General features: G+C 45.2%; 1 protein-coding gene across 1 annotated transcript in view; it reads right to left on the bottom strand.

Moving 5' to 3' along the window:
- The window catches only part of LOC136628190 (vomeronasal type-2 receptor 26-like), a 30,328-nt gene extending 29,358 nt beyond the window's left edge, over positions 1–970 (bottom strand). The window contains exon 1 of the mRNA XM_066604310.1: positions 188–970. Within this exon, the coding sequence (XP_066460407.1) occupies positions 188–970 (783 nt within the window). The remainder of the gene's footprint in view (positions 1–187) is intronic.
- Between the last annotated feature and the right edge of the window lie 20,664 nt (positions 971–21,634).

Genomic DNA, 21,634 nt, shown 5'->3' with positions numbered 1-21,634 from the left:
CGGAAGCAAACCAGGGGATCTCGGTTGCCCTCCTGTCAGGATCTTACAGGTACACTGGGCATTGAGAGATATACCTGTTACTGTGCAGGATCAGCATCTGCCTCCAACTGATATCACCATCACTTGTCACAAAGGGGTTAAATATAAATAATTAACTTTGATATAGTCTCCAAACTGGAACTCTCACCTTCCAGGAAACCTTTTCCCTTTGGATATTAAATAATTTGGGATGTTCCTGTCTTTTATCTGGGTATATCAGATGATGTAAGGCATGAGCCACAATATACACTGCAGAGTACACACTGAATGTGTATCGGAAATTGTCCACATCATACAGAGAGCGATCTGCATTACCGAGAACATCACTTTCATTACATGGCCTCCATAAGTCATCAGTTCCAATACAACAAGAAAGATGCTGTTTCCATATATCAAACATTAACTCAGCCTCCGGATATTTTAGAGGACCGGCTGTCAGTAAATGTTCCTTTAATCCTGGGATTCTTCCTTCATGAACAGCGAGCTGGAAAGATCTACGTAATGTAGTGAATTCAGTTAATGTTTTTCGAACAATAGATGAGAGTACGATTACAACTTTCCTGGCATTGAAGAAGTGAGACAATATAAAGTTTAATATACGTAAGCCATGTGAGGAACCAACCAACAGAATAATGTCACAATGAATCTTCGTGATCTGATGCATCAACTTCCTGTAGGCCACGGAGGAGACAAAATAATGATCATTACTGACAGGTTCTGTATAAGCTATGCAGATCCCGCTCTGTGTTATCACGTTGTACAGCTCCATGCCGGCTCGTCGGCTGCTCTCATCGTCTACCGTCACGATCCCCACCCAGCTCCAGCCAAAATGCTTCAGTAGCAGAACAACAGCTTCATACTGAGCCGACTCTTCAGGGACTGTGCGATAGAAATAAGGGAACCGGAGCTTGTTGGTAAATGCAGGATCCATCGCTCCATAGCTGATCTGTGGGGAGAACATCAAACCAGCAGGAAATCTCAACTTTAATTTGCATAATAAAATAAAAATCCTGCTTATTTAGAAAACATAATTCCCTTATCAACAGCCCTTCATGTACATTAGATTATTCCTCACTGTGGTCATGCAGTTTGGTAATGGAGCACTAGGGACCCCATTCTATTGATTGCTGAGGATCCCATATTTCAGAACTAACGTGTTTCATGTACCTGATGACTAGGTGATAGATATTTCTGTTTTGGGAAAATTCTATAAATACCATCATCTCATACTAGCTCATATACTCTGCTTCACCCAAGTTAATTTATTACTGGTGTTTATCTGGTGTTCACACGGAAAATCTTATGAAGTCGTGGTTACTTTAGAGATACCGAGGAAAAACATATGTTCACCATTTTGCATGGTTCTTTGCGTTACCCAGGAAACACCACGTGGAGGTAACCATGCGACGTTTCCTTCATATAAAATTACATTCTCTCGGGAAGTGAGAGAATTAGATGACGTACGTAAAATTTGGACGCTAATTCTTTTGTGCTAGAATAATCAAGTTGGGATCCATTAACTTTTCCCACAATCAATGCTCGTTCCAAATTTCTATAACACCGGGAAGTTGAAAAATTAGATTCCATGCATACAATTTGGATGCTAATTCTTTTGCGCTAAAATTGAATAATCGAGTTGGGACCCATTAGCTTTTCCTATTTATAACATAATCAATGCTCGTGCCAAATTTCAAGTTTCTATGACACCAGAAAGTGAGAGAATTAGATTCCGTACGTAAAATTTCGACGCTAATTCTTTTGCGCTAGAATTGAATAATCGAGTTGGGACCTATTAACTTTTCCTATTTTGGACATAATCTATGCTTGTGGCAAATTTCATGTTTCTACGACATCGGGAAGTGGGAGAATTAGTGGCGAGTCAGTCAATGAGTGAGTCAGTGAGGGTTTTCGTCTATATGGGTTCCAAAAGGGCCAAATAATACCTTGTGAAACTTCAACCTCCAAGGTCCTAAGCTCAACTGTATTTTGGAGACTTTAGTTTTCCAAGCTCACATACTAGATAAATAAGAAAGTAGACCTAAAATGTAAAGAAAGTGTGATATCAATTATCTAATTATTTATATTTTTAGTCTTTAATGGTTTATGTGATGAATCAGAGGAGGGTTTTTTGAATGCTCATTGTTTTTTACATTTTAATAATTTGAATAAATCTTTTTCTTTTTTTTACTCTAGAGACTTGAGCATGTGGTTGCCTGATTGTATAATATGCTGCAATACTTCCATTTTGCGTTGTCAGAAATATGTTGTTACACCCAGCAAGAGGGGGGTGGGGGAGGGTAATGGTTGACCTAGGGAGTGCCCCATTGTCTGTCTGAAGTAAAAAAGGAGGTGGAACAACCCCACAGTGCTGTATATAGACTAGATATTGTCACGGGAGTCCCAAGCAGAGTCTTAATGAAGACTTATATCCAGAGATTCATGTGGAGGTGCCGCCAGCTAGAGTTGTTCCTGTATATAAATGAATAAATTACAAACACAAAACACAACACTATAAAGCACACATAAGTAAATGTGTACGGAGAGGGAGAAGGAGATAATAGAAAGAGAGGAATAAACTAGAAAAGGTAATGGGGCTAAAAAGAAAAGCAGACAAATACAATCCAAAGAGACATTGAGCCAAGCAATAAAGATTTTCAATCTGTTTAGACACATTTCCACAAGACCCAACCAAGACCTTTTAAATAAACACCTTTCATTCTGCCCCAATGCCAAGTTTAATGAATTTCACTGATTTGTCTTTATTTAAAAAGTCACATTAACTAGGCACTGTGCTCTAACGGAAAACACAGAACCCAATTCCATGTTCTACACCAAAAAGGCAATTGGATTGAAACTATCAGGTTGTGCTGCTGGACTCTGTGTTGTATTTCAGGGTTCCAGGGGTACACCTTCACAGGTAGGGGTTAATTGAGCTGGCTGGGTGTGGTTGTTCTGGTCAGCCAATCCCCCGGGTTTGGGTGTAGATATATACTCCAGCCCCTCTGCAAGAGGAAGCTGTATCTCCTCAGTCATGTCTGCCTTTGTTTGTGGCATGTCAGCTTGCAGCTTGCTGTGTATGCAGTGTCTGGTCAGCTTGATAGGTGTTTTGTGTGTTGTGCTGCCTGATTTTGTGTCTTGCTAGAGTAGGCACCGCAAGACACGAGAACCCTTGTTCGTTGGGCTTGTGGTTTAAGTTCATTAGCCAATGTATGAACTAATCCCTCCTTTTTATTTTCAGCTTGACCATCCGCTTTAGGTGCAAGGTGGAGTGGTACGTGTGTTTATCATCTGTCAGTTACCTGTTTGTGCATTTGGTGCGTCTGTACTTGTCCTGGTTCCGTGAGCCACCTATTCTGGGAGAGCCAGGACCGAGGTTCAAGCGTTGGGCCGCCTTCATTGAGACCATCACCTTGCTTGTAAGTAGGGTCTCGCTATCTTCCCTGCACCATAGGGTCAGTTTCCCCTTCCTTGTTTTGTTTGCCAGCTCTGTCATTTTCCCCACAGTTGTCTTAATCCATTTTGTTGGTCGTGTGGGCCCAGTGCTTACTTGCCCACAAGAACATAACAGTTTAGCATCTTTTGAGTTCAGGGAAATAAACAAAACATGCAACTTTACCCAAAATCTCAATAAGTCTGAATTTACAGCCATATATTTACTGACCAGTAACTCTAATCATGTAATCACAAATGCTGAGAAAGGAGGATACATTTTGTCATGACAGATCAATCTATACTAGCAAAGCAAGCATATTCTAATTTCTACAGACTATTACATTGTACTTTCCTAAGACCTAACTCTGTCTACCCAAAAAATATTTTTTTATTTGATCTGCAGAGCCTATACTAACAATATACTTACCAAATAAGAGAAAGACTGTTATTATGGAAAATCCACATCTGCCTATATTTTATCATCTTCTAAAAATTCATAAAGATTAGAGATGAGCGAGCACCAAAATGCTCGGGTGCTCGTTGCTCGAGTCGAACTTTCCGCGATACTCAAGGGTTCGTTTCGAGTAACGAACCCCATTGAAGTCAATGGGCGACTCAAGCATTTTTGTATATCACCCATGCTCCGCTAAGGTTATCACTGGTGAAAATCTGCAAAACCCAAGAAAGTGATGGAAACGACACAGAAACGGATAGGGCAGGCGAGGGGCAACATGCTGGGCTGCATTTCAGGTTCCCAGGTCCCACTATTAAGCCACAATAGCGGCAAGAGTGCCCCACCCCCCCTAACAATTTTTACTTCAGACAAACCCTCATTAGCAAGGCACACCTTAGCTAAGCACCACACTACCTCCAACTAAGCACAAGCACTGCCTGCGGGACACACCGCTGCCTCTTCTCCTGGGTTACATGCTGCCCAACCCCCCCCCCCCTCGCACAACCCAGCGTCCACAGCACACACCAAAGTGTCCCTGCGCAGCCTTCAGCTGCCCTCATGCCACACGCTGGCTGCATAGCCACACCACCCTCATGTCTATTTATAAGTGTGTCTGCGATCAGGAGGAACCGAAGACACACACTGCGGAGGGTTGGCAGGGCCAGGCAGCGACCCTCTTTAAAAGGGGCGGGGCGATAGCCCACAATGCTGTACAGAAGCAATGAGAAATCCAATCCTGTGCCACCTCCATCAGGAGCTGCAAACGTGGGCATAGCAATGGGGAATCCATGTGCCCACACAGTATTCATTCTGTCAAGGTGTCGCATTGCTCAATCAACACCGCAAGTTGAAACCCATCTGCATTCTGCCCCATACCCAAGTCAGTCAGTGTCTTTGTGCCAGACAGGTCAAACACCGCAATGGGAACTAAGTGGCCACCAACAGCATAGGTGGGTCCTTGGAAACCCAAGACATGAACAAAAAATAGATCTGAGCGTCCAAACATGGCAGACTTGCACCACGCCCACGACATAGGCCTCGGCCCACAGCTTCAGCAATCCTAGGCAGGAAGCGGACTTTCACTGCACCCAGGAAATAGGCCTCTGCACAAACCCTCAGCAATCGCGGGCCTACAGCGGACTCCAATGCTAGCGTAGCTGTGCACGTCTCATTAGCGCTGTATTGCTCCTGTAGTTTGTCCCAATGCAGTGCCCCGGATAGTAGAGCTAACGTCAGATGAAATACAGGTGGGCTTCGGCCCATACTGCATGCCCCAGTCAGACTGGGTTTTTTTATAAATAGTCACAGGCAGGTACAACTCCGCAATGGGAATTCTGTGTGCATCCACAGCAGGGGTGGCTCCCTGGAACCCACCGGCGGTACATAAATATATCCCATTGCAGTGCCCTGGACAGCAGAGCTAACGTCAGATTAAATACAGGTGGGCTTCGGCCCACACTGCATGCCCCAGTCAGACCGGGGTTTTTATAAGTAGACACAGGCAGGTACAACTCCCTAATGTGAAGTCCGTGTGGACCGACAGTATGGGTGGCTCCCGGGAACCCACCGGCGGTACATAACTATATCCCATTGCAGTGCCCCCGGACAGCAGAGCTAACGTCAGATAAAATACAGGTGGGCTTTGGCCCCACACTGCATGCTCCAGTCTGACTGAGGGTTTTTATAAGTCGACTCAGGCAGGTACAACTCCCTAATGTGAAGTCCGTGTGGACCGACAGCATGGTTGGGTCCCTGAAACCCACCGGCGGTACGTAACTATATCCCATTGCAGTGCACCGGACAGCAGAGCTAACGTCAGATTAAATACAGGTGGGCTTCAGCCCACACTGCATGCCCCAGTCAGACTGGGGTTCTTTATAAGTCGACACAGGTAGGTACAACTCCCTAATGTGAAGTCCGTGTGGACCGACAACATGGGTGGGTCCCAGGAAGCCACCGGCGGTACATAAATAAATCCCATTGCATTGCCCTGCACAGCTGAGGTAACGTCAGATAAAATACAGGTGGGCTTTGGCCCACACTGCATGCCCCAGTCATGCTTGCCGCCATCATGTTTTTGAAAGTCTCAGTTTCTACAAGCCTGTAGGGGAGCATCTCCAGGCTGATCAATTTGGCTATTTGGACATTTAAAGCTTGAGCGTGCAGGTGCGTGGCGGCGTATTTGCGCTTTCGCTCCAACAATTCTCTTAGCGACAGCTGGACGGTGCGCTGAGAGACATTGCTGGATGGGGCCGAGGAGAGCGGAGGTGAGGGTGTGGGTCCAGGCCAGGGGACGCTCATGTCTGTGTCGTGAGAGGTGGGTTGGATCTCAGTGGCAGCTTGGGGCCTAGGGGGAGAGGCAGTTGCGCAAGCCGGAGGCGGTGAACGGCCTTCGTCCCACCTTGTGGGGTGCTTGGCCATCATATGCCTGCGCATGCTGGTGGTGGTGAGGCTGGTGGTGGTGGCTCCCTGGCTGATCTTGGCACGACAAAGGTTGCACACCACTGTTCACCGGTCATCCGCGGTCTCAGTGAAAAACTGCCACACCTTAGAGCACCTTGGCCTCTGCATGGTGGCTTGGCGCGAGGGGGTGCTTTGGGAAACAGCTGGTGGATTATTCGCTCGGGCCCTGCCTCTACCCCTGGCCACCCCACTGCCTCTTCCAACCTGTCCTGCGGCTGTAATTGCCTCCCCCTCTGAAGACCTGTCCTCAGTTGGCTTATCACATCAGGTGGGGTCAGTCACCTCATCGTCCAGCGGCTCTTCCTCCAAATCCTCTGTGTGCTCTTCCCTCCGACTTACTGCCCTTACTACTACCTCCCTGATAGACAACTGTGTCTCATCGTCATCGTCCTCCTCACCCACTGAAAGCTCTTGAGACAGTTGCCGGAAGTCCCCAGCCTCATCCCCCGGACCCCGGGAACTTTCCAAAGGTTGGGCATCGGTCACGACAAACTCCTCTGGTGGGAGAGGAACCATTGTTGCCCAATCTGGGCAGGGGCCCGAGAACAGTTCCTGGGAGTCTGCCTGCTCCTCAGAATGTGTCATTTTCATGGAGTGAGGAGGCTGGGAGGAAGGAGGAGCAGCAGCGAGAGGATTCAGAGTTGCAGCAGTGGACGGCGTAGAAGTCTGGGTGGTCGATTGCTGGATGCACTTTCTGCCATCCATGAGAGGACCTGCTCACACTGCTCTGTTTGTAATAAAGGTCTACGACGTGGACCCAAAAATTGTGATATGAAGCTGGGGACCCCAGAAACTGTCTTCTCTCCTACTCCCGCAGCAGCCGGCTGTGATTCGCCTGGACCAGGAACTCGGCATATACCTACACCCTCACTTGGAACTCCGCGTCCTCGCCCGCGTCCACGTCCTCTACCCCTACCCTTCAGCATGGTGGATTAAGGATCGAGCAGACACTGAGCGGTGTAAAAAATTTTTCGAATTATTGCCGCGCAGTTGGTGCCTTCCAACGGTTATACAACGCAAAAAGAAGCCTAAGCTAAATTATAAGGAAGGGTGCAAGCAGGACTAGCTGTGCACTATGCAGTTGAGAATCACCTCAAGTCCCATAGGCCACGCAGTAATGTGCACTGGGTTACAAGCAGACGTAAAAAAGGATTCCTTTTTTTAAATTAGTTTTTTTCCAATGCAATGCAGGCAATGGAGCATTTATTGGACTCTCCCTCTATGGCTGTCTGGCACCGTACACTGCGCCGGCAGCTGTGTGGTAACACAGAGTGGGGAAAAATGTTAGTGCTTCTTAAACGTGCACTTGGAGGCAGAGAGCGCTTACGTTACACTAACTGCCCCTAGCAAAAAATGACACTGAAGGCTGAACTTAGGCCTTGCAGTGCACTATGCAGTTGAGATTCACCTCAAGTCCCATAGGCCACGCAGTAATGTGCACTGGGTTACAAGCAGACGTAAAAAAGGATTCCTTTTTTAAAATTAGTTTTTTTCCAATGCAATGCAGGCAATGGAGCGTGTATTGGACTCTCCCTCTATGGCTGTCTGGCACCGTACACTGCACCGGCAGCTGTCTGGTAACAAAGAGCGGAGAAAAATATTAGTGCTTTTTAAACGTGCACTTTGATGCAGAGAGCACTTACGTTACGCTAACTGCCCCCAGCAAAAAATGACACTGAACGCTGAACTGAGGCCTTGCAGTGCAATGCTGAGGTACTACAACTTACAGCAACCATGGAGTTAAATGCACAGGTAGACAGGATTCCACACTACCACTGTCCCTGCCTCACCAATACTTCCCCTATACTACTTAGTACAGACTGCAGCCTGAGAACACTATAGCTGTAATGCTAGTACACCTGTGAAGGTCTCAGTTAATCCGTTTTCTTTCACCACTCCAAAGACTGCATTAGCCAGGAAAAAGTTCCACAGGCCCAACCTGGCGCCGTTGCAGTTCCCCCGGGACATAGGCCTCGGCCAACAGCTTCAGCAATCATAGGCAGGAAGCGGACTTCGATGCTAGTACACCTGTGAAGGTCTCATTAATGCAGTTATGCTCCTCTCCTGTGGCCCAAACGAGTTTCTCAGATAACTGTGGTAACACGAGAGAAAATACATGATGCGCAATGCTGACCCCCTGACCCCAAGCAGGAGGAGGAGGTGGCCTCACAAGGCCAAGAAACCATGACCAGGACCCGCTGTAGCCTGTGCTGAAAGGATGTGAGCGGGCCCTTGGCCAGGCTCGGTCCCAGGAAACACCTTGTATGGCCCAAGGTGCTGTGAGTGAAATAGCAATGGGGAATCTATGTGTCCACACACTACTTATTCTGTTTGGGTGTCGGATACCTCATCGATAATGTAAGGGGTAAACCATCTGCACCCTACCCAAGTCAGTCAGTGACTTTGTGCCGGACTGGTAAAGCACAGCTATGGGAAGTCTTTGCGCACCCACAGTGTAGGCGAGCCGATGGAACCCAAAGACAGTAATAAACATGAAGAAATGATAGTGCCCAAACATGCCAGACTTTCACTGTGCCGAGTACATGGGCTTCTGCACACACCCACAGCAATTGTGGGCATAGAGCAGACTCCGATGCTAGTACAGCTGTAAAGGTCTCATCAATGCAGTAACGCTCCGCTTCTTTGGCCCAAACCAGTGTCTCAGATAACTGTGGTAACACGGGAGAAAATACATGATGCACAGTGCTGATCCCCTGACCCCAAGCAGGAGGAGGAGGTGGCATTACAAGCCCAAGACACCATGACCAGGACCCGCTATAGTCTGTGTGGGAAGCACGTTAGCGGGCCCAGGGTCAGGCTCGGTTCCAAGCCTGCACCTTTATGACCCAAGGTGCCCTGAGTTACATAGCAACTGGAAATCAATGTATTGCGAGATAGATAGCTCAACACTGGAAGGGGCAGTCTATGAGTTCCTTGGCCTAGCCTATGCTGTAAGTGCACAAAGATGGTATTACATAGGAAGAAATCAGAGTGCCCAATCATGGCAGAGTTTCGCCCCGCCAAGCAACTTGGCCTCGGCCAGCAACTTTGGCCTAGTCAGTCACTGTATTGTTTGTGCCACATAGGTAAAACACCACGATAGGAAGACTTAGTGCACCCATAGTATAGGCAGACCCCTGTAACATTTTTGTAGCTGCAGTATAGGCAGACCCCAGTACCATTTCTGTAGTGGAAGTATAGGCAGACTCCAGTAACATTTCTCTAGCAGCAGTATTCGCAGACCCCTGCAACATTTCTGTAGCAGCAGTATCAGCAGACCCATGTAACATTTATGTAGCAGAAGCATATGCAGACCCCAGTACCATTTTTGTAGCAGCAGTATACGCTGTGAGGAAGGAGGAGCAGCTGCCAGAGGATTCAGAGTTTTAGCAGTGGACTGCGTAGAAGACTGGGTGCCCGATACATTGCGGATGCATTTTCTGCCTTCCACGACAGGACCTGCTCACACTGCTCTGTTTGCAATAAAGGTCTACCACGTGGACCCATGAATTGTGATATGAATCTGGGGACCCCAGAAGCTTGCCCTAAGAAGGACCCCTAAGCGGAAGCCCTAAGAAGGAGCTTTTTGGTTTTTTTGGTCAAAGAATACATGCTATATAGTGTGTATATCACTTCCCCTCTATCAGTCGATGTGGCCGTATGCTGTGCGTCTCTAATTCACTGCAGACACAGGCTGGTGTAAATAATCTTGGAATTATGTGCGTAGACTTTGTCGCTGAGAGAGTTATAGTAAGGCAAACTCCAGGCAGAAAAAAAATAGTCAGGAAGGCCGCAAACAGGCCTAACTGTGCAATAGTGATGGACTTAAACTCCCACCAGACACCCAGTAAAATTTAAATGGTCAAAGGTAGCCCAACCAAGGAGCTTTGTTTTTTTTTTTAAAGAATACAGGCTATATAGTGTGTATATCACATTCCCTCTATAAGTGGCTGCGTTGGCCATACGCTGTGCGTCTCTAATTCACTGCAGACACAGGCCGGTGTAAATAATGTTGGAATTATGCACATAGACTTTGTCGCTGAGAGCAGTATAGTAAGGCAAACTCCAGGCAGAACAAAATAGTCAGGAAGGCCGCAAACAGGCCTAAGTGCAATAGTGATGGACTATAACCCCCACCAGACACCCAGTAAAATTTAAACGGTCAGCGGTAGCCCTAAGGAGGAGCTTTTTGTTTTTTGGGGTAAAAGAATACAGGCTATATAGTGTGTATATCATTTCCCCTCTATCAGTCGCAGTGGCCGTACGCTGTGCATCTCTAATTCACTATAGACACAGACCGATGTAAATAATCTTGGAATTATATGCATAGACTTTGTCGCTGAGAGCAGTATAGTAAGGCAAACTTCAGGCAAAAAAAAAGTTTGAGTTTTGCACTGCTTCTTTCAGCTGTGTGATATCCATGCCAGTATCAGCTCTACAATATCAAGCCATCGTGTCCTTCGGTGCCGGGTATTCTTTTGCAGCTGATCTGTCCAAGCATTATAGATTTTTCTAGTGACTCTGCTCGCAATACATGGCCAAAGTACGTGAGTCTCATTTTCTGGTCATTATGCCCTCCAGTGATATGTCAGATCTTATACGATTCAGGACTTTTCTGCTTGTTGCTCTTGCTGTCCAAGGCATACACAGCACCTTTCACCAGCATCGCAGCTAAAATGCATCAATCTTCCTTCTATCAGATTTTTTCACAGTCCAGCTTTCACATCCAAACATGGCTATGGGGAAAACAATGGTTTCCACTATCCTGCATTCAGTTGCTATGCCGATTTCCTTACTTTTCCCGATTTTGTCAATGTTTAACATCGCATTTTGCCCCAATGCTATCCTATGTTTTATATCTGGCATAGATTCTCCAGCCTGGTCAATTTATGAACCAAGGAAGATGAAGTCTCACACGCATTCTATGGTCTCATTGTCACCCTACTTGCACCTCCCCTGACCGCTACTATTCGATATCGGACTCTTATCCAGTCGACTAAGTGTCTCCAGTAGCAACGCTGGGCCAAGGTGCTTGATGGCTCCCTGAAAAGGAAGCACTGCTGGAAGGGCCCCATCGTGTGATTAAAATTAAGCAAATAATTGCGCATTACGGAAAAAAACAGCAGAGACAAGAGTAGTGATATTTTGAGCACACCCCGACCTGTCAAGGGGCAATCTGACATGCAAAGGTTCCTTAAAGCAGGAGTTTCCAGATCACCCCACCCCACCAGCAAGAAGACGCTGAACCTAACAGCAATGACATCTCAGAGCGTAGAGAGATATGAGGAGGCCTCGTCGCACAGGGAGGATAATGAGCAAATCTCTAAGAGCTTTATGAGAGTCTTGATCACTAGGGGGCTGCGCCCAATTAAGTCGGACCTCTCTGAAATTAAAGAGGAAATCAGATTCATGGGGAAGAGAATCTATGACCTTGAATCCTCCTCAGCCAATATCATTACACACTCGACAGAACTAGCGCAAGCAGTCAGAGACCATCATTTCCTGTTGACCCGTACTCTGATTATGCAAGAAGACCTTGAAAATCGCAACAGTCGTAATAATGTAAGGATTAAAGGCCTTCCAGAGACATGTGCACTGGAAGCTCTGCCCAAGATAGCCACAGAACTGTTCGCTCTCCTCCTGGGCCCTGAAAGAGCCTCTCATGTCTCCATTGAACGTATTCACAGAGCTCTGAGTTCTCCCCCCTCTGGGTCTGACCCCCCCCCCCCCCCAAGGGATGTAATTTGCAAGCTCCTAGCGTTCCCGGACACCCTGGCAATACTGGAAGCAGCCAGAAATAAAAGAGAACTGCAATATGACGGCGTGACCATACAATTCTATCAAGATCTTGCCCCGACAACACTTGCCAAACGCCGCATGATGCGGCCCCTGCTCAAGGCCTTGAGAGCTAAGGACATCAAATACACCTGGTATTCCCCTTTGGTCTGAGGATAAATCTTAGAGGCCGGAGATCAAGATTCACTCCCCAGAGGACCTACAAAAATGCTGGCACCATCTCAAAATGGAACCGATCGACATACCTTGCTGGCTCCCGTTGCCAGAACTCCCTATTTTCCCCCAGTTGCCCTCCGCTGAGGCCGGGCAGCTATAGGGGAACTCCAGATCCCCTAAAGGGAGAAAGAAGAAAAACAAAGAGGGAGTCCTATAAGGCTAGGTTCACACAGGGCGGATTTGCCGCGGTCCTGCCACAGCAGATCCGCCCGTCGCAAAACCGCCCGCGGCCGCTAGTCTCGGGATTAGCCAGCCATGTGGACGAGGTTTCTCAGAAACCTCGTCCACACGGGATGGCTAATCCACTGCGGTAAATCCGATTGAAACCGCGACTGCGGCCGCCGCAGCCGCGGTTTCAAAAGAAGCAGCATGTCTGTTTACATTCGGATTTTTGTTTATTTATGTTACGGCCGCGCTCTCCTCTATGGGAGAGCCGGCCGCAACGGAAAAGCAAGCGGCCGGGCCGCTTCAAAGCCGCCGCGGCTTAAACCGCGGCGGTTCTCCCGTCGGAAATCTCGCGGTTTTTGCTGCGGCCAAACCGCGAGATTTCCGACGGGAATACGGCAAGTGTGAACCCAGCATAAGAGGTCACTTGAAGAGCTGAAAAGCTTCATTGGTTGAAACCTGAAACCTTTGAATTGATGTTTGCCATTATATGCCTCAATCGTTTGATATTTTCTCGATACCTTAATGTTTAATTTCAATTGTTCGTTAGAATGCATCTATTTTCCCGTACGTAATAATTCTGTGATGGGGCCTGACCGCTCAGGCCAGGTCTAACTTCCAAGTTAATCATTGTTAACTGTAATTCTAAAACCTACGGGCAGAAGGGCCATATGAGTTCTGTTTAGTCGCGGCTTGTATCCCCCTCTTTGAGATGAGGTTGTGTAACCTGTGACTACACAGATACCTTATTTGCTAATTTGTTCCTCTTATATCCTTCTTCCTTTGAGCTCTTCACTCCACTCAAAGTTCTACTCCTTTCAAAGCTACTCCTCCTTTTTTCCGCGCTCTCCCTCACTCTTTCTCTCACTCTCTCTATGCCCCCTTTCCACCTCCCCCCTTCTACCCACTCCTCTCCCCCCTGTCGCCAAGGACCACTAATTGAGGCTTCATTGGTTGACTCAAACTATTAAATACTTTAAGCTTGATTTCTCACTCTCTCTATCCCCTTGATTGGTATTACAGGCTTTAACCCCTGTCTGTGTGACTTGCACCGCCATGGGTTCCGTCCATTTTACATCATTCAACGTCTGAGGTCTGAACTCACCTGGTAAGAGACACAACGTCACGCACCTCCTTAAACAAATGTAAGAATAAAATGCTATTGCTACAGGAGACACATTTTAAAAATGATAGACACTTTTCTCTCCTGGGGAGGGGGTTCCAACAGAGTTTCCACAACACGCACCCTAGTTCAGCTTCTAAAGGAGTATCTGTACTGTTTTATAAATCCACTCCCTTTAAACTTGAAACAGAGCAATTAGATGGGGAAGGAAGAGTACTCTTCCTTAAAGGTTCGATCAACAACATTAAATTAATGATTGCCAATGTTTATGCATCAAACTTGGACCAAGTCTCTTGCCTGGTTAAACAACTGGAAGTCCTCAGGCAATTCGCAGTGGGATACATTATACTTGGGGGAGATCTGAATGTTACCCTAAATCCTTTGCTAGATTCTTCGGTGGACCGATCCTAGGTCGCCCAGGCAAAACTAAAATGGTTAAGTCGCTCTATGCAGGAATTGGGGGTGCTGGACGCTTGGCGGTTCTTACACCCCTTCTGCAAAGACTATACCTATTTCTCGTTTTACATTCTACCTTTTAAAGGCTAGACTATGTCTTTAGCTCTTCAGGTTTGCTGAAATACCTCGAGAAAGCCAAAATTGACTCTATAACTATCTCAGACCATGCCCCTATACATGTAGACATCTACCTGCCTCAGGAGGCTCCACATGAATAGAGATGGCGCTTAAACGACTCTTTACTGGACTCCTTGGAGGAAAGATCCAATATGAGTGAATTGTGGGAGGAATACTTTAAAAACAACACCCGGGGAAGTGTCGGAGCACTTTTGGTGTGGGAAGCCCATAAGGCGTTTGTGAGAGGGTTGCTGATAGCTCTTGGCTCCAGGGTAAAAAAACAGAACCAAAAAGAAATTGATAAATACCTTGCTCAAATAGCAAAATTAGAACAAGTAGGTAAACTCTCACAGACAAAAAACAATCTAGAGGAATTAGCTTCCCTAAGACATCAGCTCTGATGTTGCCTTAACGACAATTTAACAAAAAACACATGTTCCACAGACAGGTCTCCAATGCTCACGGTAATCGGGGAAGTAAGCTAATGACTTCACTGCTTAAGAAAACTCGGTCCAGAAACTCTATCCTCTCAATAAAAACGCGGACTGAGTCACCTCAATCCCTGAAATAGCTAGAGAGTTTCAGAACTTTTAGTCACAACTATATAATCTCAAGGACCCGGGGACACCTCTTACCCGACAGAACACTAGCGACAGGGTTAAGTCTTTCCTAAGTTCCCTAAACTTGCCTAAATTGGTGTCCTCCTTACTGACCCCGATTACAGACAAGGAAATAGATGAGGTCCTGAACTCTTTCCCTCAGGGTAAAAGTCCTGGTCCAGATTGGCTCTCATTAGCCTACTGTAAAGCCTTTAAAGCACAGCTTATCCCCCGGCTAGTGGAAATGTTTAACGCATTATTACAGGGATTCGAACATCCTAAACAAGCTTAGGAAGTGCACATCACTCTTATTCAGAAAGAGAATAAAGACCCAGAACAGTGTAGCAGTTAGAGACCCATATCGCTGATCAACCTTGATGTGAAAATCTGGGCCAAACTTCTGGCCAAGAGAATGGAGGACTATGTCCCTGCTCTGATAGATCCTGAGCAGTCAGGCTTCGTTAAAGTCAAGGAGGGCAGGGATAATTGTCTCAGATTGCTTCATGCGGCAAAATACGCCCAAACTCGCAATATCCCAGTGGCCTTTGTAAGCACAGATGCTGAAAAGGCTTTCGACAGGGTGGATTGGATCTACATGGAAAGAATATTACTTCGTTTTAACTTCCCACCTGCATTCATCTCAGCTATATTCTCACTCTACTTGAAACCACACACTAGACTAAAAATGAATTATACACTCTCCCCTCCGTTTGACTTTAGAAATAGGACACGTCAGGGCTGCTCTCTCTCGTCCACGCTTTTTATCCTTACAATGGAGCCCCTCCTCCAAAGGGTAAGGCAAGACCCAGTCATTAAGGGAATAAACATCAATTCTCGCACATTATCCGCAGCTGCGTTTGCGGATGACATAATGTTCGTAATCTCTGAACCAGAGAGAGGTTTGCCCAGACTTGCTTCACTTCTTTGGGACTTTGGAATTCTCTCAAACTTTAAAGTGAATTTTTCCAAGTCCACGATTCTCAACATCTCTATCCCAGAGGTGTGAAGTGCTACGTTGAGATTCAGTTCACCCTTCTCATGGTCTGAGATAGCAGTGGATTATCTGGGTATTAAACTAACCAAGAGGATAGAAGACCTGTATCTCCATAACTTTCAACCTCTGATTCCTCAAATAAAAACTTTTCTTCGCTCATATGACCTCCCATCCCTCTCCTGGTTCGGGATAAAAAATATTCTAAAATCTTACGTATTACCTATTGCCCTATACAAACTACGTATACTACCAATTCATCTCCCATGGTCTTTCTTTAAATCTTTACGAATGGCCTTCACGGGTTTCGTGTGGAGGCAGAAGAGGCCCAGACTCGTGTATAGCTTAATGATCAAGAAAAAGTCAGAGGGGGAATGGACCTGCCGAGCGTCCAAGACTACTACGAAGCTGCCAAACTTGGCTACTGGATGGACCTGACACCCATCCAGAGACCCACTGCTGCATGACCTTGTAGTGGGCTCACATAGTGTCTTCTTATTGGAGGACCTGGGGTTCCCGGCCAAGAACATCTACAGAGCGAAACGATTCAACCCCCTACTCAGCGGACCCTGCGAGGCCTGGGATAGACTCAGAGAATCGTTGGCTCCGAGACCTTCTCTGTTGACACCAATCCGGAGCCTTTGCAGGCTACTGGGGATCCAGCCTGATCCGTGTTCCTCCAGTGTTTGGAAATGATTCCGAGATAGACTGGTTGGGGACCTTCAGGCCCAAGTACATAAGACACCAGAAGATATTCTGAAAACCCTAATTCCCAGCCACACTCTCTCTTTTCTGCAAATAGCACACACCAAAAAAGTCCTAAATGAAGTCTTGGTCAAGTACAAGTCCACCAGGCCTAAGACAAACTTGGAAACACCCTAGGGGTGGGCAATCCAAACGAGGAAAATCTCCAACATTCGAAGGCACTTCATAGCTCCCCCAATTTTTGCTAAACCCACTTTCCTAAGTTCTTGGGAAAAAGAGTTAAACATATCTCTGTCCACAGCAGATGCTAAGTTAATCCTGAACATGGCGTATGGAATATCCCTATGCATCCTTAGGCAAGAGAGTCACTACAAACTATTAGTTAGGTGGTAAAAAACCCCACAGTGGCTCCATAATTACAAGCTAGCCCCTCACAATAGATGCTGGAGATGCAATGCAGCAATTGGATCCTATCTTCATATCTGGTGGGAATGCGTGGGCATCATCCCTTACTGGAGGGAAGTGGAGAACGTCTTGAAAGCCCTCTCCCCAAACTTGTCAATCTCGACGGATATGGTATTCCTGTGGAAACCGTCTGCAAACCTTCACCCCCTAAAAAACAAATTAATAGCCTTTCTACTAGATGCAGCTAAAGCCTTGATCCCCCTACACTGGCTCCAATAATCTCCCACCTCCCTGAACCAGTGGAAAGAAAAAGCTGATTTAATTTGCAACCTGGAGGAACTGACATGCTGGTCAATAGGCTCTCATGATAGTTCCCTCCAGATCTGGAGTCCCTGGAGGGAGTTGAGACGAAAGACTTAGCATCAAGAACGCTTCTTCCACTGGATTCAGGGACGTAGGGCCCATCATTCATTCAGGGAGAGCTGCCTGTGATTGGCTGAGCACCTCAGCCAATCACATTCAGCTCTTTCAGCAGACAGGGATTTTAAATCCCCGGCTGCTGATAGATCAGCACCACAGTGCAGGGGACAGCAGAAGAAGATGCGGCTGAGTCCCGGCAGCTGAAGCAAGCTGAGAATTTTTTTTTGTTTGTTTGTTTTTTAAAGCAGTTTTTTTTATTTTCAGGTAAGGGGTTATATTTAAAGCCCTTCCCTGAAATCAATTGCCGGCAGCAGAATCCTCTACCTCAGCTGACATGTGTGACAGCTGCAGATGAGAATTGAAGAATTCCACTGCTGTATCTGTCACAGATGTAGCAGATGTAGCAGTAGGGAATTCTTTTAACTAGCGGTGTAGTGAATATAAGCAAAATCTATATTTCTGTGACAGTGGACATACATTTCATATGTAGTGGACAGTGGACCTGTAATAGACAGTTTTACGCATACTATGTATTTCTTACCTTCAATATAGCAATAACAGTATTTTCTCCATCTTTGTTTGCTTACTCACAAATATATATATATATATATATATATATATATATATATATATTTTTTTATATACCCAATATATCCACTTTCTCGTATATACAATGAAACTCTCCATTTCCCTAAACTCTAACAGACTTTTACAGAAGCTAACATTAAGTGGAACACTCTACTTCCCGATTCCTAGCAAACTTTAGGAGAAGCAAGTCAGACACACGTAACCGCAGTCTTAACATTATCCCTTTTAGCAAACGCACTAGTCAACATAAGTAGTTTACGGGAAATTTATGCAAATAATAGTTCAAGTCAACCTAAGCAGTTTACGGGAAATTTACGCAAATAATAGTTCAAGTCATAGCCTCCAATCATACCGGACCATCCCCACGTGGTGCCCAAGACAACCCACTCATCTCGTCCTGCCCCCTCCGGATTGATACCACGTGACGGGCAATAACAGATGACTGGATGAAGGAAGAATCTCAAGAGGCTTTTCCAATAATCAATCTATACGTTGTATCTATGTAATCTTTGGCATGCCCAAACAGGGCAGATATGTTAAACTCTTTAAAAGAGGCTACGCGCCCACAAATAAAGCAGAGATGAGGAAGTTTTCTTATACTGAACTTGTGTCAGTGTGATTGCTTCAGGCTGTGCGCACAGTCTCATGACATTAATTTGGAAGGATGCAAACATTCCTATTGATCAAGCGGACCCCCAAAGGTTCTTCCTCCCCACGGGGTCACGGCAGCGGTGGAGACGTAAGTATATATATATTTTTTTTACACTAAAATTTTTCTTTTTCATGGAAGGGCTTATATGTAAAACTCTTCCCTGAAAAAGAATGCAGGGGTGCCGGCAGACCATTGTTTTCAATGGAGCCGCCGGCAGCAGCCGCGGCTCCATTGAAAACAATGCGTGCATTCTCAATGGTGCACCCATGTCCTGTCTTTGCAGGCACACACCTGTAAAGCACAGACATGTGCACACAGCATAGGGAATGCAATGTTGCAAATAGAAGCGTGTTCTCGTGCGTATGCGCAAACAAAAACATGCTCGTGTGAAACCACCCTTAGTTAACAGCACTAATCCCAGGCTGCACCCACAAAATACCAGACAGGCATACAAAATGACGCTACTGGCAAGCACACTGAAGGAGGATGGTACAACAGCTATCTCTTCCTCAATAAACCCACTCAAACAAATACCAAGGCTATCCTCCTCTGATGATATTAACTCACAATCATTCTTACATGCTGATTACATATGTCTACCGCTCTCCTCTTAACAACCTGCTACAAAATCGTTTATTAAAAAAATGGCGGTGGCCTTAAGAGGTTCTCTCCAGGAGAAAAACACTTCTCTGCGCTTAAAACAACCTTGAAAGAGTTTGGCCAGAGAACAGATCACACTGAAAACAAAATAGGTGAATTGATCAAGTCACGCAATACTCTGCTTGACACTCATTACACTCTTTCTGACAAAGTGGAGCAACTTAAGACAAAACTCACTGACATTGAAGACCAAAATACACAGAACAACATGAAATTCAGGGGCACTACAGAGTTAGTATTGACAGAGCCTAGAGGCTTCCTAAACAAAAATTCCCCTTGGAAGCCATTCCCAGAGACATTATTGCAAGAATCCATTTTTATCATGCTAAAGAAGACCTGATCCAAGCATCTCACAAGTTAAAAAAGCTACCAGCTCCCTACGCAAATGTTTGAATGTTCATTAATCTATCTCAAGCATAGATGCAAGCAAGAAAAAAATACGCTACAATAACCACCTCCCTATGTCAAGTAAACATCTACAGATGGGGTTTACCCCGAAAAACACATAGTCTCACAAACCCGCGCCAAACACCTACTTCAATCTTGGGGCATCAAAACAACTGAGGAATTAATATTCCAAACAGCTAGTTACCCCCGATCAGTAGAAAAGGACTGGTCCAGATCTCAGAACCCATAATGAAAGACTCTTGATCCTCAACCTGATGGAGCTCCTATTAAGGTTAACTCTCGCGATCTCCAAAAGAGAAGCTGAATACTTAATTGGTCTTGTTTCCCATTTGTCTTGTTATACTTGCTATTGTTATATCTATCTATCTATCTATCTATCTATCTCATATCTATCTATCTATGCCCCTCTTATCTATCTATCTATCTATCTATCTATCTATCTATCTATCTATCTATCTATCTCATATCTATCTATCTATCTATCTGTCAATCTCATATTGATCTCTCTCTCTCTCATATCTATCTATCTATCTCTCTGTCTATCTCTAATCTGTTTCTCTATCTCATACCTACCTATCTATCTATCTATCTATCTATCTATCTATCTATCTATCTATAGCTATCTATCTATCTGCTATCCATCTATCTGCTATCTATCTATCCATCTCCTATATATCTATGTATTTATCTTCTATCTCATATCTATCTATCTATTATCTATATATCACACATATCTCTCATATCTATCTATCTGCTATCTATCTATCCATCTCATATCTATCTATCTGCTATCTATCTATCCATCTCATATCTATCTATCTATCTATCTATCTATCTATCTATCTATCTATCTATCGATATCTCATATCTCTCTATATCTCATATCTATATATCTCTTATCTATTTATATATGTATCCCATATCTATTTTATCGACTAATCACTGAGGCAGTCTTTACCAAAAATTTTAAGCCGTATTACAGAATAGACGTTAGTTAAAATATCCAAATTTTATTAATAATCATTACAAATTACCAGGGCTAATACACACAAACTCACACAAAACACCAATCAAACCAGGATGGAGAACCGATTCCTGTTTGGAAGGATAAGCCGACAGTACTAAACTGATCAGTTCTCACATGGTTTGCAGAGGGAGTGATCTTTGGGGCTTATTCACTGACAATGAAAAATGAATGTCGCCAGTGGAGAGCCCACAGAGAGGTACAGCGACAATCTCCAGTAATAGATCCTTTCTGAGATAAGTGGGCTCACTTCACAGTCCAGGACTATTAAAGTTTTCCTGAAATGACTAGTATACATCAAGAGTCCAACAGATCAAGATACAATTCCGTGGCTCATACACGGGACAAAGAGTGTGTAGGACCGGGGTTAGGTGCCGCAGAATAAATTAAAGCTCTAGGGTTCATATCAAAGGTCTCCTATAGATTATGCTAGGTTGTTTTGCAGTTAATTATCGCATACTCCACATAGTTGATATGTATATATTGCATTATGTTTTTATGCTTTTATACCTGTATGCAAATTCTATGCAATGCTGTAATGAAAAAGAAATGCACAAAACTTAATACATAGCCTTAAAAATCATATCAGATATGCCAAGGCTTTGCAGGGCGAAGACAAATGTATCTTGAAAACCGCAAGAAAAGAAGCGGATACGAAGGATGCATGCTTGGCTATTTTCCCAGTATCTAGATAAAAACTGTTTAACTACGTATATGACTAACACTGCCTCAGGCGGAACTGCGGACATCACATATATGGTTATGCGGTGGATTTGAGCCAATAAGGCACACTTCTAATGATGTGATAAGGGGTTTAAAGCCCCATGTAACCTGTAATAAAGGGCGCAGTTATTTCCTCGTATGAGGAACTATACCAGACCTCCGTGTGTGGTGTTTCTTCTTTTCGGCCGGCAATGGGGC

Source organism: Eleutherodactylus coqui, chromosome 1 (genome assembly GCF_035609145.1).
Source record: "Eleutherodactylus coqui strain aEleCoq1 chromosome 1, aEleCoq1.hap1, whole genome shotgun sequence".
In the NCBI taxonomy this organism is placed as follows: Eukaryota; Metazoa; Chordata; class Amphibia; order Anura; family Eleutherodactylidae; genus Eleutherodactylus; species Eleutherodactylus coqui.
Note: the sequence above shows the minus strand (reverse complement) of the source record. Positions and strands in the feature narration are given on the sequence as shown.